At 39.5% G+C, this 19,268-nt stretch overlaps 1 protein-coding gene across 1 annotated transcript in view; it reads left to right on the top strand.

The window, feature by feature from the left end:
* Nucleotides 1-19,268, top strand: part of LOC106542178 (pleckstrin homology domain-containing family A member 5) — a 219,322-nt gene that overhangs the window by 125,328 nt on the left and 74,726 nt on the right. Inside the window, exons 6-8 of the mRNA XM_087722532.1 lie at nucleotides 3,925-4,029; nucleotides 6,632-6,704; nucleotides 17,632-17,732. Coding sequence (XP_087578658.1) covers nucleotides 3,925-4,029; nucleotides 6,632-6,704; nucleotides 17,632-17,732 — 279 coding nt within the window. The remainder of the gene's footprint in view (nucleotides 1-3,924; nucleotides 4,030-6,631; nucleotides 6,705-17,631; nucleotides 17,733-19,268) is intronic.

The raw sequence follows: 19,268 nt of genomic DNA, 5'->3' as shown, positions 1-19,268 counted from the left end.
CTGTTGGTTGTTTTAAATTCCCTTGTACTTTTTTGTTGTAGTTCTTTGTGTTTCCCTTCCCCTCTCTTGGGTTTGTGCGCCGCCCTGAGTCCCGCCGGGAATAGGGCGGCATATAAATAAAATGAACCTTGAACCTTGAAATTTGATCTGACATGTTTCAAGTCTGAGTATTTAATTTTTTATTATAGTATTCCTATAACCCAAAGGTGCCAAACCCGCGGCCCGTGGGCTGGATGTGTCACGCACTGGCCACGCCCCCCTTGGTTTAGCGAGGGGGAGAAGTTGCAATACATCACATGACAATTTGTTGTCATGAGTTTGACACCACTACTGTAATCATTTCGTATTATTATAGCTATTTGTTATAGTTTCAAGAAAATAATCGTACTTTATTATTTTGTTTTCATTGTCTCTCTGTTTGGTACTAAACTTAAAAAGAAGTGGATTTTTAAAAAAGGAACCTCTGCATTAATAGTTTAAAAAGAGTTTTTTTTTAAAAAAAAAAACACCCTCATTTAACAGTTGCTTTTTGGATCCACTATTTAAAAGTTTGCTTTTCTGTTCTTTCATTTTTTCTTTTTAAAATGTTTTGCCCTTCAGATAAGCACAGCCCTAGGGGGGTGAGCATATTAGCCAATTATTCAATCAGGTAGTTGCCTTCCAATAAAATTGCTAAGAGTTCCTGAGCTTTGTATCCCCCATATCCTTTGGCTTCAACCAAACTGGTTGCAGCTGCAGCAAATCCTAATTTAGCCACCTGTGGAGGACCACATGTTTCCCATCTCTGTAATACAAGAGAGGGTTTTGAAATTTGGTGCCTTTATTTTGTAGGCCACAATAGAACTCTTGTCCTGGAATTAACCTTAAAGTTTTATTTTCACTTTTCCACTGGCAAGCATCTCTATATTCCTGATATACGGTATTTTGTCATGTATAAGCCCATCGGTCAGGCGCAAAAGATCGTGGCATCATGTGACCTTGCAGTTAAAATTTATCGCCTCTGCACAAGAATCGAGTCAACTAAAAGTACTAAATTGGCACCGTATAAGGGTCAACAGAATTCAGAAGGGGCTGGCCTCTCTCCCCAGGTATGGCGAGACCCGGGCTGGGGCTCGACGATTTATGGGGATGTAATGACTGTAGACAGGGTGTCAAACTCGATTTCATTGAGGTCCACATCAGAGTTGTCTTTGACCTTGGGGAGCCAGAGTAGGCATGGCCAGGGTGGGCATGGTCAGCTCGACATCACTCATGTCGGGATGCCTGTGGTGGCCTGGGCACTCTTCCAGAGAAAACAGGCTCCCAAGCTCCGTTTTCTTCTGCAACGGCCTCTTGCAACCCTCTGCCAATAAAAACGGGACCTCGGGAGGATCGCCCCCTGCCCTGACTAGCTCCATTTTTTCTGGGAGAGGCACTGCAGGCCAGTCCTTTGCTGTTTCCAGGGCAGCCCCACGGGCCAGATCTAAGCATCCTGTGGGCCAAATCCGGTCCACAGATCCCTTGATCTTGCAAGGTATTTAGGAAAGCATCTTCATGTTGAGTGCCAGTTTCTTCATGTGAAGGTGCCTTGCAAAAATTGCTGGCAAGCTATAGGTTTTTTTAAAAAAAAATATTGCTACTGGTTTCATATATCTTCTAATCAGATTTCAAACCTTGGGGTTTTTTTTTTATTCCTAACCACATAATTGTTAGCAGATTCATGTTGAAGTTGTACTGCAGAAAGTTTTCTGTAAACATCACATTTTTCAGGCACTAAATTTAATATATAAATGAAAAAATATGTTTTTTATTTATGAGCTGTCTTAAAGTATATTTACAGCAATAAAGTTTAAAAGTTGTATTAGATTAATATATAACAACTAACTATGATGAATGCAAGATGTATATTAGCTTTAACTGAGATAATGATTTGAAGACAATGGGAGTAACTTGAGTGGCACAGCTAACTTATTAGATGAAACAGGGCTTATAGTATATTGTTTCATTAACTGTAACATACATTCACAATTGTTGATAAAATATGACTTAATTTTAAAGATGCACTTGTCCCTTGTACAGAAGTGAGTGCCTGGTATTCAGAGACCACTAACAGCTGGTTTCATTGTCACAATTATTTTATTCATTCGTGTTTAGCAGTTTCTGCAGAACTTGTCTGATGAAAAAGACGAGAGCATGTCACCACTGCTCATTTACACTTCCCTCTTTAATGAGCAGGCCTGTTTGGCCACATCATTTTAACTTTAAGACCCGCTGCAAGAAATTGTTTGCTACCCGTTCTGTCATGGACCATATGTCACAGAAATATCCATATTAGTTATAAAAATTAATGGAGCTTTACGATTCAGAAGGCAGTACAGTTGTTTAGTGTAATAAGAAGGAAAAATATAACACAGTGAGGTTATTTGATAAAGGGGATTAAACAATTAACAACTCCGTGTGTCATTGATCTGGCTGTGTGTTTAATTTTCTTGATTAATTCTCCTTACCTGTTCAAAACATAGTACTTTTTCTGATAAACATATTTATCTGATAATAGTTTCTGTGTAAGTTTTTTTTTTTTCAACTTCTTCTACCATAGCAAAGTGCTTCCTTTTCCCTATCTTCTGAATGATACCCAAGGAAAATAAATAGTGGTATCTGTTCGGCTGACATTATTATTATTATACAATTGTATCACAGCGGCCAGTTGTTTCGCCGGATTTGGCATTGGTTACTAGTCGGGCCCCACCCAGGGGCCTAGGACGTCGTAACGTATTTTCGTAATATGTGTGCAGATCCAAGCAGTGCGGCTTTTTGCATTTGACTGATGGTGATTTATTATTATTATTATTTTAAAAGCCAAATGGGAAATCTTGGGTATATTTGAAGCAATTCAATTTTAATTTTCCAATCTGAGAGGAAAGAATTTAAAAATGGGACACTAGAATGTTGATTTCATGTGAAATTAATGTGGATGTTATGGTCATTTACAAGTTTCTACTTCATTTCTTATTCTTGGGCCAGCCTAAAACAGCCTAGTCCTTCTTTCTCTGTTTTGCAGAGAAACATTTAAACTTAAAATAAAAGGTATAGTATTATTTGAACTCCTTTTTTTGACCGAGTGGCTATGTACATGCCCAGGGAGCCTTGCTTTCCATTCCAGTCAATGCCTTAACAACAAATATTAAATAAAAAATCAGATATGTTCTACCATTTTTAACTGAAAATGCATGATGTATGATATTCTGTGCTGCTCTTTTCATGGGATCCTATTACTGCTTATAAGCCTGCACTGAAATCTCAAAAAGGCCACAAATGGCTTGTAAGAATTAAATAGGGATTTGCTTTTTTCTGTGACGCTTGTGATAATAGAAGTGGTTTTACAAGGTGCTGTTCCCTATCTTACCATTACACTGTAAATGGGCAAAGGAACATCAGTGAAAGCCCTTGATAAAAGGTAATTTGAGTGCCACCATCTTGAATTGATAACACACAATTGTTGTATTTACCAAGAAGATTCTAAGGGTGAAAAAAAGCAGCCACTTAGTCAATCTAAAGTACTTTCTGTGTGAAAGTAAGAGGTAACTAAGTTAGCAATATTAGGTCATTTTGATTAAGATTTGGCTTTCCGGCAAAAATTTGTTTTGATTTTAGTGTTTCTTTTCTCTGCCCTGTTTCCAATATTCTTGTTAAAATAGATTCTATGCTTATGTAATGCTTGTGAGCTTCTTCCCTTGCTGAAAGCTTCAAGAAAAGAGGAGTCAGCAAAACCTCCAAAGTAGTTACTGATTTACCTGGGGAAACAAAAAAACAACAATAATGTAGTTTCTTAATAAGTCCTAGAGGAAGCATTTGATCCAAATCTGTTTTTTCTCTCTGCGGTAACTTTATATCTCCTATATGTACTGAGCATTGATAATTTCTTTTTTTTAATTTTATTTTTAGACATCACGCTCCTCAAAAAAGGTCCACAATTTTGGAAAGAGGTCGAATTCAATAAAAAGAAATCCGAACGCACCTGTCGTTAGGCGAGGCTGGTTGTATAAACAGGTAATGTCTATTGCGGGGGGGGGGGAGTTGGAGGGATATACTATAACGTCACCTGAAATGTAGCATTGCAATTATGAGATAAGAAAAGTGCAGAAGCGCAGCTACGTTCTACATTTTGTGAAGAAGGTAATCTGCTAATGGTATCTGCTGGAGAACCCACACACTTGCAAATGAGTGATTTTCCTTTCTGTTATTGTGGCCTGCCGGAAATTGGAAAAACTATACTAGCTTGTGAAACATGTTATAACTGCTGCAAAATGACAGTACATTAGATAAAAGTTTGCTCAATTATTTGGGTTTGATTTATGCCCCCAGATAGGGCCACATCTGTTAAGGGATTCTGTTTGTATTGCGCATTGTTCTATCGCAAAGGTTTCTCTAAAGCAGATGCAATATAAATCATTTTCGGTTTAATTCACCTTTGCAGTTCTAACATACAAAACTGTAGCACCTGCATTTTTTTGCCTTTTATTTTGTATAAATGAAGAAAAGACATAATTTACATCCTGAGGTGAATACTAAAGTTTGAGCTGAAGTGGTAACTTATCGGTACCATATGCCTGTGTAAACCTCTACTTGATTTGGTTTATGTAATCCAGATATTTAGCATATTTGTACTAGAGATGTTACTAATAAAATCACTTTCTGGGCTAAGGGTAGCGTGTCATAATCTTTTATTTTACTTGTGACAAGTAAAAGTTACACTTTAAAAAATACTCGTCGTGTGGCAGTTGCCACTGTTAAAATCTGATGTGGAATAAGTTGGACCTTAGTCAGCCACAAGAGATTATGTCAGTGTTTCTCAACCTTGGTGACTTTAAGATGGGTGGACTTCAATTCCCAGAATTCCCCAGCCAGCTTTGTTGTTTTCTTGTTTTCATATAGCAATAGCAATAGCAGATTTTTATATACCGCTTCATAGTGCTTTCAGCCCTCTCTAAGCGGTTTACAGAGTCAGAACAATTGCCCCCAACAACAATCCGGGTCCTCATTTTACCCACCTCGGAAGGATGGAAGGCTGAGTCAACCCTGAGCCGGTGAGATTTGAACTGCTGAACTGCTGATCTAGCAGTCAGCTGAAGTGGCTTGCAGTACTGCACTCTACCCACTGCGCCACCTCGGCTCTATCATCTAGCATTCTTCCTGTGCCATTTGGAGTGTGTATTTCTCAGTTCTAAAGTGTTTAGCATTATCCTGGTTTCACTCTAGGTACTGAAACCCATCCTCTTAAGCTTAAGAGTGAAAGACAAAAATTGGCTTCTTCAGAATCTAGTTACATTTATATGTTTAAAGCTAATGTCCTTAATGCTGTAATGTGTTATGCCGTAATAAAATCAGGAGCCTCAAACCATTGTGCAAGAAAAACCTAGTACTTTATTAGGAGCACCATATCGGCATGACCTAGGTGAAGCCAGGTCTGACTTCACCTAGTTCGCACCTTGCCTTTGTCCCTGTTGCCCCCTCCCCCCAAGGTGGGTCACCAAGCATATTCCCCAATGAAGCAATTTCACGGGTCATAGAAGTCCCTCCCTCTGGCCGTTGCGGGTCTCCCTGGAGATGACCTTGACTTCGTCCAACTGCAATGTGTTTTGCTTTGACTGAGGTATGAATTCCTCGGTGCATCCGCGAGGCACGATTTCCCATCCCCCTGCCTATAGCAACTCGGGAGCAGGTCAGGAAAGCTTCGTGAGTCGACATAATGAGTTTTTGCTGCCCATCTCACATTTCCTGATGTTGAAGGCAGCTACCTTATGTTTTGAAAACTATCAAGGTGGCGCAGTGGTTAAATGCAGCACTGCAGGCTACTGCTAGATCAGCAGTTCAGCGGTTCAAATCTCACCGGCTCAGGGTTGACTCAGCCTTCCATCCTTCCGAGGTGGGTAAAATGAGGACCCAGATTGTTGGGGGCAATATGCTGACTCTCTGTAAACCGCTTAGAGAGGGCTGAAAGCCCTATGAAGCGGTATATAAGTCTACTGCTATTGCTATTGCTATTGCTATCTTTTCTGGTATTACTTCCATTCTTCAGACATCAGAGGGGTTCTCAATCTGAGCATAGGTTTACAACACACTGAGATTTGGGGGGGTGTTGAGGATGACACAATGAAAATGACACCCTTCACCTGTAATTCTAGGTAACTAGAGGACAGGCAATGATTATTGGGATATGAAGAAAAGGTACATGGGGGGGGATGTCACACGTTTATTGTGTCATTTCTCATAACTTGACAATTTCCCAACCACATTTGAAAACATTGTGTGTTGAGAAGAAGAGTTTTGTGACTCAGGAAAAAGAGATGTTTAGCTGAGCATTGTCAGCACAAGTCAGAAAGGTGAACCGGGAACATTTCCAGGGCATAACGTTAATAGGGCTCTATTATTGGTTGCCTTGGCAACTGTTATACATACATCTTCTGATTCAGGACACAGATGTCAGGCAATGTGGGATTTTATTTGCAATGATAAACGTTTAATGGTTTAATCACACGAATATGTAATAACTATGATACTCCAGAATTACAAAAAGATTTCTCTTTTATGGCAATGTGCCCAAAATCTTGTATTTCCAGTCTCTTATTATTCTGTATTTCATTACCTACAGGATAGTACTGGCATGAAACTCTGGAAGAAGCGCTGGTTTGTTCTTTCTGATCTCTGCCTCTTCTACTATCGAGGTAAGTCTTTTAAATGACCCTAAGCAATGGTGTTAAGCTATGCTTCCAAAAATATATCACGTTATCTTCTTTTTAAAAAAGCAGATGATGACTTTGGAAGAGGCAATGGTCATTCTGTCCTTCTGTTGATATAAAAATAAAAGTGCTGATTTGAGCAGTCCCCTTAATTTGTTCCCTGGGAAATTAATGGTCAGTTAGTTCTAACCTTGCACTATCTGGGTCAGAACGAACTCCGTCTTTGTGTTTTGCGTGTCCCCTGACCTATATCACAAACTGTGTTATTGTTGCTGTTCAAATGGAATGACAGAAGCAGCATTAATAGCAATAGCAATAGCAGTTAGACTTATATACCGCTTCATAGGGCTTTCAGCCCTCTCTAAGCGGTTTACAGAGTCAGCATATTGCCCCCAACAACAATCCGGGTCCTCATTTTACCCACCTCGGAAGGATGGAAGGCTGAGTCAACCCTGAGCCTGGTAGGATTTGAACAGCTGAACTGCAGAACTGCAGTCAGCTGAAGCAGCCTGCAGTGCTGCATTTAACCACTGCGCCACCTCGGCTCTTAAATGCTGGGGAAGCTCACAATTTTCATATAGAATAGATCAAATACCTCTGTTCTGTGCTCCTAATTTTAGCTATTCCACTATTGCTTCCTCTGATCCGATATGCCACAGGTTCTTCATGAGTACAGATTTTGTGCTTGTGCTGTGGTTTTTTTTTCAGAATAGTCCAGAGCACTGTTTCTCAACCTCAGCAATTTTAAGATCTGTGGACTTCAGCTCCCAGAATTCCCCAGCCAGCATGGACATTTAGAAATTGAAGTCCACAAAGTTGTTGAGGTGGAGAGGCACTCATTTGAAGTCTAGAACAAGGGTGTCAAACTCAAGGCTCATGGGTCGGATCCGGCCTGCAGGGTGTTTAGATCTGGTCTGCAGGGCTGACCTGGAAACAGCGAAACAGCCCACAGTGCTTCTGCCAGTGAAAACGGAGCTTGGGTGGGCCATGCACAGCACACCTGAGCTCTGTTTTTGGCTGCAATGGCCTCCTGCAACCGTCTGCCAGTGAAAATGGAGCTTGTGACTCCATTTTTGGCTGCAGCAGCTACCTGCAACTCTCTGCCAGCAAAAGTGGAGCTCGGGAGGGCAATGCTCTGTTTTTCCTGGCGGAGTGCCCGGCCACCACAGGCGCCACCAACATGAATGATTCAGGCTGGCCACACACACACTGGCCACACACACACACACACACACACACACACACTGAGGTCAAACACAACCCTAATGCGGCCATCAATGAAATTGAGTTTGACATCCCTGATCTAGAATGTTTGATGGAAGCCACCATATAACCTTTGAAAAATGGCGCACTCTCACTATTCCTTTCAATTGTTTTATGACAGCCACAGCGGGAGTTTCTATATCTCATGGATCTCTTTTCTTGAGTAGGCTTGTTCATCGTGGTTTAAATGGTATAACCAAGGGCTATCCAAACTTGCCAACTTTAAGATTTGTGGACTTCAACTCCCAGAATTCCTCATACCCTTAATAAAACCTACTCTGTCCTAATTAGGAGAACCAAAATTGTAGCATATGCTTCTTAGCATCTCATGGGCCCTTCTGATGTTTAGGCTTCCCCATCTTTCCTTTTTTTGCTGATAGATGGGATTTTGGGGGGGCACAAAATAGGAAACTGCTTATGAGGAAGCTGGAATACATGATGTAGAGGAGTGCAAATCTTTCTCCAACTGTTTCAACTGCGAGGGAGATTTACCAGAAGCCAATAAAGGAGTTTATAAAGGGTTATGTCTGAATTACTTTGGAGTTTTGACTTTGGATTTTTGAAGCATTAAATCATTCTGTGTTGTTTCAGACTCAATCTTGGTATCCTTAGATAGGTAGCAGTAATTGCATTTGGATAATCCCAGGCTTAAGTTGAGCCGAAAGGAGGCCTACTCCTTCACTGAAACACTGAAGTCCTTGTTGATTGATGCCGCAAATTTACACATTTTTGTCTCCAGGAAAGTAATCATTGTGGCTTTCCCCAAAGGATGCTGGGAATTTCAACTTACTGAAAGTGCAGAGCGTTCTGTTAAAATGCCTGAGCTGCCACTTCTACTTAAAATGTTGTCATTTTATGGGACTTGAATGTGGCCTTTTTTGTAGCCAACTCTGCATGGTTCAAATTTGCATGGTTCAAACCCTGCTGGGCCTGGGGGATTGTTTTGATGTCACATTGGTGTTATTGTTAGTTACGAAGTCATGTCTGACCCATCGTGACCCCATGGGCAGGCCTTCCTGTCCTCTACCATCCTCCGGAGTTCATTTAAGTTCACGCCTACTGCTTCGGTGAGACTATCCAGCCACCTCATTCTCTATCCTCCCCCTCTTCTTTTTCCCCTCAATCTTTCCTAGCATTAGGCTCTTCTCCAGGGAGTCCTTCCTTCTCATTAGTGGCCAAAGTATTTGAGTTTCATCTTCAGGATCTGGCCTTCTAAAGAGCAGTCAGGGTTGATCTCCTCTAGGACTGACCAGTTTGATCGCCTTGCCAATCCAAGGGACTCGCAGGAGTCTTCTCCAGCAACATAGTTCAAAGGCCTCCATTCTTTGGTGCTCAGCCTTCCTTATGGTCCAACTTCACAGCCATCCATTGCAACAGGGAAAACCACAGCCTTGACTGTATGCACTTTTGTTGGCAGGGTCACATCTCTGCTTTTTAATATGCTGTCTAGATTTGCCATAGCTTTCCTCCCCAGGAGCAAGTGTCTTTTAATTTCTTGGCTGCAGTCCCCATCTGCAGTGATTTTGGAGCCTAGGAAAATAAAATCTGTCACTACCTCCATTTCTTCCCCATCTATTTGCCAGGAATTGAGAGGACAGGATGCAATGATCTTAGTTTTCTTGCTGGAACTATCACATTGGTACTGATACTTTAACTTGATGGGCTTCTATCCCAGTACTAAGCAAGATTAGTCCTGACCTTACTTAGTTCCAAGTTAAAAGGGATGGCCTCACAAGACAAATAGATATAGGGTAGTTTTCATTCCGATGCTCAAATCTTTTTCTCACATTTTTCATATATGACACTGAAGCACATAAGATAGTTTGATCAGAGCTATGAAAATATCTGTATCTGTATAGTAAAATTAGAAACTGGCAGATTCAGATAATGGCGAAGAAAAGACAATTGGAACATAAGTGCCTTTAAGACTGGAGTTAAAAATCATCAAGGAGATTGGGCCTGTGATAAAAGCAAATGTCCATTGACCAAATGTTAAAAGCGAAAGAATTAATATTGCGCTCTGGAGCCTGAAATAGAATGCAAACCACGATTTTTTCCCCAGCAGAAATATGGCAATAATTTTAAACTGAGCTAATTCCTTTCACTTTAAACGATTACAGAAGTACCACATTGCTCATGTTATAATGAGTTTAGAAATGCAGAACTATTATGTTCAGAAAGATTATAGACTGTTGGAAAAGCCAACCCACTCTGAGTAACAATTAGAGGCGCTGCAGTATTGTAATTCAATACATGGAGACTTTGGTTGAGCTAAAATTGTACTGTAATTAGGGAGATGGCTGTCAGTGGGTTTTGAGGTTTTTTTTCCCTACTAGAAGGAAAAGTCAATTCACCCATTTCTGTCAAGGTCCACAGACCAGGACTTTGCAGTGAATCTCAGTCTACTGTCTTTGCAAAGTTTTACTAATCTGCTCGTCTCTGTATTCAGCTAAACTGTTTCATGGCACAAGTAGATTAATGTGTGTGTGTGTGTGTGTGTGTGTGTGTGTGTGTTTTATTTGTGCTGATAAATAAATAAATATTTATCAGCACAAATAAAAAAAACACAAATATAACAAAGGCAACAGTAAAAATATTGGGTTTCTGTCGTGATGGACTCTTGTGACGAGCCGATTGACAGATGATGGAAGCAGTTAGCTTCCTCCCATAATTGGGGCTTACCAGGGGTTGTAAAAAAATCTAATAGATATATATGTATATGTATTTGCAAACTAAAATAAAGCCATAGTAAACAATGTATTGCTCTGTGTGTGAAAGTTCCCTTTTATACCCAAATCATAGTTTCTCCTTCCCATCTTTGCTATTCGTCAGAGGACCAGCTCTTCATGAGCTTGAAGCTAAACAGCTTCTGACACAACTCGTGTTTCTGCCCTGAGAACCTCTTGTTCTCAATTTATCTTTCACAATTGCAAACAGCCACACAACTCCATCTTCCAAAGCAGTTTTGTTTGGAAGCATCCTATTGTATCCATCTACCTTACTAATCCTACTCAGGTTTAAAAGTTCTGAATCTCTTTAATGCAAATTATTTCAGTGTTTCCATTTTGTTTATTGGTTTTAGCCTCAATATTACATTTATAGGCTAACTTGCTGAGATGATAACTAGGCCAGTTATATACGGTATACCCATGGTAAAGAATTGAAGGAGATTGTGTTAATAACCAGATGTTCTAACATTCACTTGCAAATACTGTATTATAGCAAGGTAGAAGGAGGAATAGAAGAATTAAAATAGAAATTGTTCACTACAAAAATTAAGTGGTAATTAATTCCACTCAGAATGATAGGCTGGGTTGTTTCAGAATCAGAATAGCACTTATATACCGCTTCATAGTGCTTTTATAGTCCTCTCTAAGCGGTTTACAGAGCATATTCTTTATTTTTTTATTCTAATTTTATTTTTATTGTAAACAGCTGTAGGATTCAGTAATTGATAATACAAAAAGCAATAATTAATGCATATTATAGATCAGAATGAGGTTTTTTTATCCCAAGAAATGCAATGAAAATTACTTTGCAGGTAAACATACAACTGTTCTAACTACCTTTGTTCAAATGATATAGGAAACACAAATGTTTATAACCATTCTTGCAACTTTAGTGTTACGTTTTAGTAAATAAATTAGGAAAATAGGCAAGGTTCAGATTCAATAGAAATACATTGCAGTGTAGAAGAATATACATGCAAAAGCTCTTAGGCTCATTTAAAACAGCCATATAATTTTGGGTGTAGGCTTTGCTTTAGTGAGACATGGGTAAGTGCTATATTTGCAGCCCAGCACATTCAGAAGCACTCTGTTGAATTGAATCCAAAACATTGCACAGTCCTTTCAATTTTTATAACTGTTAATTCATCCATATTACTTCAGGCATTATAGATAGTTTTAAAGTAGGGGTGTCAAACTCAAGGCCCAGGGGCCAGATCTGGCCCATGGGGTGCTTAGGTCCGGCCCACAGGGCCACTCTGGAAATAGCAAAGGACCAACCTGCAGTGTTTCTGCCAGTGAAGATGGAGCTCGAGAGGGGCGCGCACGCCCCTCCAGAGGTTCATTTTCGCTTGCAGAGGGTTGCAGGAGGCCATTCCAGCCGAAAATGGAGCTCAGGGGCCCGTTTCCACTGGCAGAGCATTCAGGCCATTCACAGGGGACCCCCAACACAAATGAGGTCATGCTGGCCATGCCCCCCCCCCCAGGTCAAACACAACCCTTATGTGGCCCTCAATGAAATTGAGTTTGACACCCCTGCTTTAAAGTGTAAACTTATACTTTGGTTTAAGATCACATCTATATAGGTAGTCCTTGACTTATAATTGTAAATGAGCTCATAATTTCAAGTAGTCACAGTGATAAAACAGGACACCACCTGATCAGACCCAGTTTTATGACTGTTCTCTCAGTGGTCATTAAGCAAACGGCATAGCCATTAAACAAACATTTTGTTTGCCAGAAACCAGAGGTAAATGCCAGTTTCTGGCAAAAGCATCCCAAATTGCAATCATGTGACTGGGATGCTGCAAATGGACATAAACGCAGGTCAGTTGACAAAGATGCATTCATGTGACCAAGGAAGGAAACATAAGAACTTCAAATCTGGGTCATAAGTCCCATTTTCAGAGTCTATTGTAATTGAGAATGATCGCTAGAGGACCAGTCATAAATGGAGGCCCACCTATATAAACTGCTTCTGATTTTTGCAATAATTAGGCGAGCTAGGTCAGTATTATTCTCTCATTTTACAAATCGGAAATATATTCTGGAAAGTTAATATTTAATCCCATTGTGTTCGCGGTTGAGCTAAATTATGAAACTCAGATTTTCTGGTTTACAGTTCATGCTTTAATTATTAGAGTAATTAAATTACATATTAGATATTGACAAAATACAGAGTCCACTTTGTTTTGTGGAACAAAGACCACCATTAATATAGAGCACATCAGCAAAATGAAGCAACACTTAGATATTCACATTTGGTCTTCTTATTTTTTTTTTTGTAATCATTGTGGCAATGTTTTTTGCTCCCGTCTTTCTTGCATTTGCGGAAGGATAAAAGAGCATTTGATGCAAACAATAGAGCATCCTAATTGAATAAATATTTGTACCGAAGGCCTGAGATAAGAGAATCATCGTTGTTTGTTTTTTAATCCTGTTCATATTCTGTCTATAAATAAAATATGTGTAGCAGGCAAAAACATTCTTATAGAGAGGCTCTTTTTAATAAGATGGTGATAAAGCAAAATAATTTCAGTATAAAGATGGTTATCCTTAATCACCAATTTAAGGTAAAAATAGACATGAACTAGACATTTACCTCAGAATGAGTGGATCTGTTTCATGTAGCATACTGTTAAACAGGTGTTCCCACCTCCTCATGGAATATAGCGACTTACCATCATTCTTACTTTCACTATCACTTTTGCTACCTTAATGATCCTCAGACTGGTTGGTATAGCCAATTTTTTTTTCATTCTTGGTTGCAACCCAATAAATCAAGGAATCTCTGATAGTGAACCACTGCATTGGACAATTTTAAAACCAAGTGATGAGAGTCAGAAGATGCACGATTTCCAGGCCTTCATAAAGATGGAGGATTTCAAAGCGGTGCTTATTTTTAGCAGAGGGAGAAAGTATTCATAGCAAGGAATGTATGATAATGTTGGAAATTGGATAAGTATTGTTCCTATATTGCATATTAGAGACTGAAGATCAGTACAGTGTTTCCCCGAAAATAAGACACAGTCTTATTTTCTTTTGACCCCTTATTTTCGGGGAGGTCTAATTATTATCATTATTTTTATATACAATTGCATCCTCACCATAGTCTTCACTTACAATTTATATAGAATCTCATATTATCAATCAATCATTCATTCATTCATTCATACATACATACATACATACATACATACATACATACATACATACATACATATATATATATATATATATATATATATATATATATACAGACACACATACACACACACACACAGATATATACATATATATACATATATATACATATATATACACATATATACACATATATACACATATATACACATATATACACATATATACACATATATACACATATATACACATATACACACACACACACACACACACACACACACACACACACACACACACACATATATATATATATATATATATATATATATATATATATATATATATATATATATAATTATTATCATTGTTAAACATTTATTTGATTATAACTATTATTACTTCATTTTATGTAAGATATTCTAAATTTTGAATAAATTTATATTATGGCATTTCTTTACATCATCCTAAATCCATCCAGTAGTAATACATCTTTATAAAATTCTCTTGCATATTTCAGTTCCATATTTTTTGCCTAACTATTGATAAGTCCCATATTTTATAAAATTGTTTATCTTTGGTTACAAAACTTTTGTGCATCCTCTCCATGGTCCTCACTTACAAATTATATTAAATCACATATTATCCATCTAGTATATATGTATACATTATCATTGTTAATCATTTATGACTATAACTATTATTACTTCATTTTATGCAAAATATTCTAAATTTAAATAAATTCAAATTAATTTTTATTATAGCATTTCATTACATCATCCTGTATCCATCCAATAGTAGTACAATATTTTATCTTTTGCCATTTGTGGTATTTGTATTCTTATTGCTTTTTTAGTAAATCTTATATGGACATTTCTTGGCAACTTGTGTTTCACTGCATATCTTGTAAAGACTCGAAACTCCTCATCTATTCCTTCCATCATCTTTCCTTTGGTTATCACCAATGCTTCTGCCAGAATTTCTATCATTACTTCTGCCAAATATTTCCAAGCCTCTAAGTGACAGTGGTACTTCTTTTCATCTACTTTCACTTCCCTCTTTATATTCCAGGAAAGAAAGAAAAAATTTAAAAAAGAAAATACTGTAGGACGTTGAAAAAAGAAAGTCTAAAAAAAATAAAAATAAAATCAATCCAGTTTTAAAAATAAGAATTGTTTGTAGAAATTCCAGCAGTAAAAGGATTAAAGAAAAATAACACACTAAGTTTGACTCAGGCTTAATCTCGCCCGCTTGACCTCTTCTGTCTTCAATTTTAACTTTACTTTTAATCTTTTGGGGTGTTCTCTCATCTAATAATAAAAATTATCTCACCAATTCGATACACTTTCCCTCCAACTTGCCTTTCGTTTTTGGAGCTGTCCCAACTTTCAGCATCTTCAATGGCTGCTTCTCTGTTACTGGAAAAAAGGGCTTCTCCTGGATCTACCAGGGACTTTGCGATGACCCTGGGATCAGCAGAATGTGCCCTTCTCTATCACTGCCTCTACGGGACGGTTTAGGTCCAAAAGGACCATACCGCGACAGAGATATCGATGGTGATCTTGGAAATTCAAGATCGCACATCGTACCGTCGTGACGTCATCCCCACCTCTCCAGGGAGTCTAATTATATTTGAGGTGTAATTTTTTTTTGCGCCTGACACATTCTTCTTCTAACAACTTCTTTAGAATAGAGTAGAACTTTATTGTTACTTTAAATATACACTAATCAGCATACATTAAAATGAAATTTAATTGTATTTAACTCTCAAAAGTTAACCATTATGCATATATCCACATACACTCACATATATGACACAGAGAAACATCATAGTCTAGTTCGAATGTATACATATACATGCGGGTGGGGGAGAATCCTGCAAATTTACAAGACGGATGACACAAGGAACAAAGCTGTTACAGAATCTAATAGTCCTTCCGGAAATACTTTGAAACCTCCTCCCAGAAGGAAGCAACAGAAACAGACCATAAAGTGGGTGTGTGGGATCTCTAGCAATGCTTTGAGCTCTAAGCACAAAGTGCTTATAAGCAATGTCTTGAATAATGGGATGCGAGCTTCCTATAATCTTCTCAGCTGTCCTCTCCACTCTCTGTATGGACTTTCCTTCTAAGGCACTGCTGCAACCAAACCAAACAGTGATGCAGTTTGTCAAAATGCTCTCAGTTGTGCCTCTGTAAAAAGTGGCCAGGACAAAAGGAGAAAGATGTCCTCTCCCCATCCAACATAGGAAATACAGAGGCTGGTTTACACGCTTCACTAAAGATAACATATGAAGAGGCCAAGTCAGATTGTTAAGTTATCTGTACCCCTTAATACTATTGACCACTTCCATAGTTGCAGCCTTGATGCAAAGTGGAGTATGATTATGCCGGCTCTTTCTAAAATTAACAATGATCTCCTTTGGTTTGTTATCATTCAATAGTTTTATTGCACCAGTCCACCAGAGCCTTCACCTTCTCTCTCTAAGAATCTTCATTGTCATTGCTCAGATAAGATCCACAATTGCCATGTCATCTGTGTACGTCACAATATGATTTATAGCAGATTCAGCACAGCAGTTGTGGGTCATCCAGGTGAACAGTACCAGACTCAAGACACAGCTCTGAGGGGAACCCATACTAAAGGAGATGGAATTGGAGACTTTCCTTCCAACTGGCACAAACTGGGGCCAATCGATAGGCAAATCAAGTATCTGTTCTGACTTAGGCTTCCCCAGAAGCACGAAGCCGAGTCCTCACCCCGCTAAAACCCTTTTATTTAATTTACAGTGAATTCCTCTCCAGCAAAGTCTTTCCTCTTCCACAGTTTTTCAAGAAAGTTCCCCATTAGGCTTGGAGAGTGGCCAGGCCAATATCTTTCAGACGCCGCAATATTTGGCAAGAATGCAGGAATTAACTAATTGTCTCCTGCAAACTCCACTTCCCTTTCACTCTTCTTTTATTCCCTCTGGGAGGGGCCACTCACCATCCACCTGTGGCTTTATTCCCAAGTTGACCCTTGTTCCTTAGCTGTTCCCTTCGTCTGGCAACTCTGCGCACGCGCACACTGGAAACAGACTCCAGCTGTTCTTCTGCCTCACTGATGTCTGAAGGCAGCTGATAACTGTCAGACGGCCCTGGCCCCATCTATGCCTCCAATGCAGAGCCCTCATAAGAGCCTTCCCCAGACTCCAGGATTGGCCCATGTTCCTCCCCAACCACATCACTGTCTGAATATGCTGCCAGCTCCACTGGCCACTGGCGGGCCACAAGAGTATCCAGTTCCATAAAAAAGTATTAAAACCTAACAGCCACAGTTTGTTTACCAAATGCTGAGGAATAATTGTGTTGAACGCCAAACTAAAGTCAGCAAACAGCATTCGCACATGAGCATTCTTCTCCTCCAAGTGCGCCAAGCTAAGATGAAGTACACAAGAAAGTGCATCCTCTATAGAGCAAAAAAGTAATTTCTTTAGCCGCAATCATTGTTTTGCGTACAGATACCTATACAAATACACACAAACGTCTCAAGAAGATAAGCAGAGAACCGTAGAGAATTAACTGTTTATCAGATTCTGTTCTAAAAGGATCATTATACTTGCCATCTCTAAGAATCTGTTGTGGAAACAAATGGTGGTTTACAAAGGGAAAAGAGCAAGCAAAATTACCAAATATAAAAGATTCAGGTTCCAAAAGCCAGGGAAGATTTATGTGCTTTTTTTTTTTTTAACGTATGACAGTTTTCTTGCTTTGCTTATTATTTTTTTCTATATTTTCTAGATGAAAAAGAAGAAGGAATATTAGGGAGCATACTTCTTCCAAGCTTTCAGATAGCCATGCTTTCTTCTGAGGATCACATCAACCGCAAATACGCATTTAAGGTGAGAATATTCCGCAACTTCGCGTTTGCGGTGTTTTATATTTCAGTGGGAATATAATTGTGAACACATGAATTTCTGAAACACTGTTTCTGAAACGGAATGCACACGCAGACATTTTCTTCATTAAATGTGTCTGTGTGTGTGTGTGTGTGTGTGTGTGTGTGTGTGTGTGTGCTTCCTTTCCATTCTAACCAACTAAGGAATATGATAATTTGATTTGATTGCAGTGCTCCTGCAACTTCAGCACAAGACATTTATAGATTTCTCAGGACATAAATGCATTTTATGCAAACAATTTGCTTATTCAATAAAGCACAGTTAATAGGATCTGTAACACGTTAAACCAAAATCAAGCCAACATTTCAACCCAGAACAACATGTGAGCCTCGTCCTTTTTGTGTCTTTCATACTTGTCAGAGATTCTAATTAGCATTGTCTTTGCAACCTCGGTACTTCCTCTTCCCGCTCCATATAGTTTCCTCGTCCAATTTGCATGCTCTTTTTAATGAAGTTATTCTTTCCCCACACCTGTGGGAAAACTCCTGAAGCTGTTAACCCTTGGATAAATCACCTGTCAGGTTCCAATGTACCAGGAAAGGCATGCTGAGGTTCTCCTGAGCAGTTTCCTTTATTGCTCCACATCAGCAGACCGAAGTCTTGCCCAACTAAAGCAGTCTGCTTGCATCATTATGAATATACAGGTAGTCCTCAACTTACAGCCTTTCCTTTAGTGACCATTCAAAGTCACAACGGCACTGATAATAGTGACGTACGATGATTTTTCACACCACTGTTGCAGTATCCCCATGGTCATGTGTTCTGACCCCCTCCTCCGTCCAGTAACGAAAGCCGAGACACGCTTAATGAGAATGTCCTTTAATAACAAGACCAGACTCTCGGTGGCTGAAAGCCAAGTAAACAAACAGATAAGGACCTTGGCAGCAAGGCCGACAGACCTTGGCAGCAATTCAGACAAACTCTGGCAGCAATCCAGCCTGCCAAGTTTGTTTCTCTTTAGTCAAAGCGTTGACTTCTGCAAGAAGGGCATGGCACAAGCAGTCTTTTTTATAGTCTGGAGAGGAGCCTAATGACCATCAGCTGAGCGTAATTACCTCCTGTAATTATGTAGTTGTTCTTGATGCCGAGTAGCTCTTCGACGGCGTGCATCCCGGAACAACTCACTGCTGGCTTCTGGATCACTCTCCCTTGTCTCCTCCCCACTGGTCCAAGGCTCAGGCGCCACCTGTTGGCCAACCAGTCTCTCTGCGCCCTGCTTGGAGTCGGAACCCTGTCCAGGGTCCTCCACATCCTCCAGGGCCGACTCATAGGGTCCCTCGCTGTCGGAGTCTGGTGGCAGCTCCAACGGCTCCTGCTGGGTCACAACAGTCATGTGATCAAAATTCTCATGATTCCCCTTTAGCGACCTTCTGACTAGCAAAGTCAGTGGAGAAGCCAGATGACAGCCGAGTTACTAACTTGTCCACTGCAGCGATTCCCTTATCATCTGAAATAAGAAAGGTTGTAAAACGGGGCAAC

This window comes from Thamnophis sirtalis, unplaced genomic scaffold (assembly GCF_051295495.1).
Source record: "Thamnophis sirtalis isolate CommonGarterSnake01/CBP01778 unplaced genomic scaffold, rThaSir2_p1.2 scaffold_9, whole genome shotgun sequence".
NCBI lineage: Eukaryota > Metazoa > Chordata > Lepidosauria > Squamata > Natricidae > Thamnophis > Thamnophis sirtalis.
The sequence above is the reverse complement of the archived record's forward strand: the minus strand, read 5'-3'. Positions and strand labels throughout refer to the sequence as shown.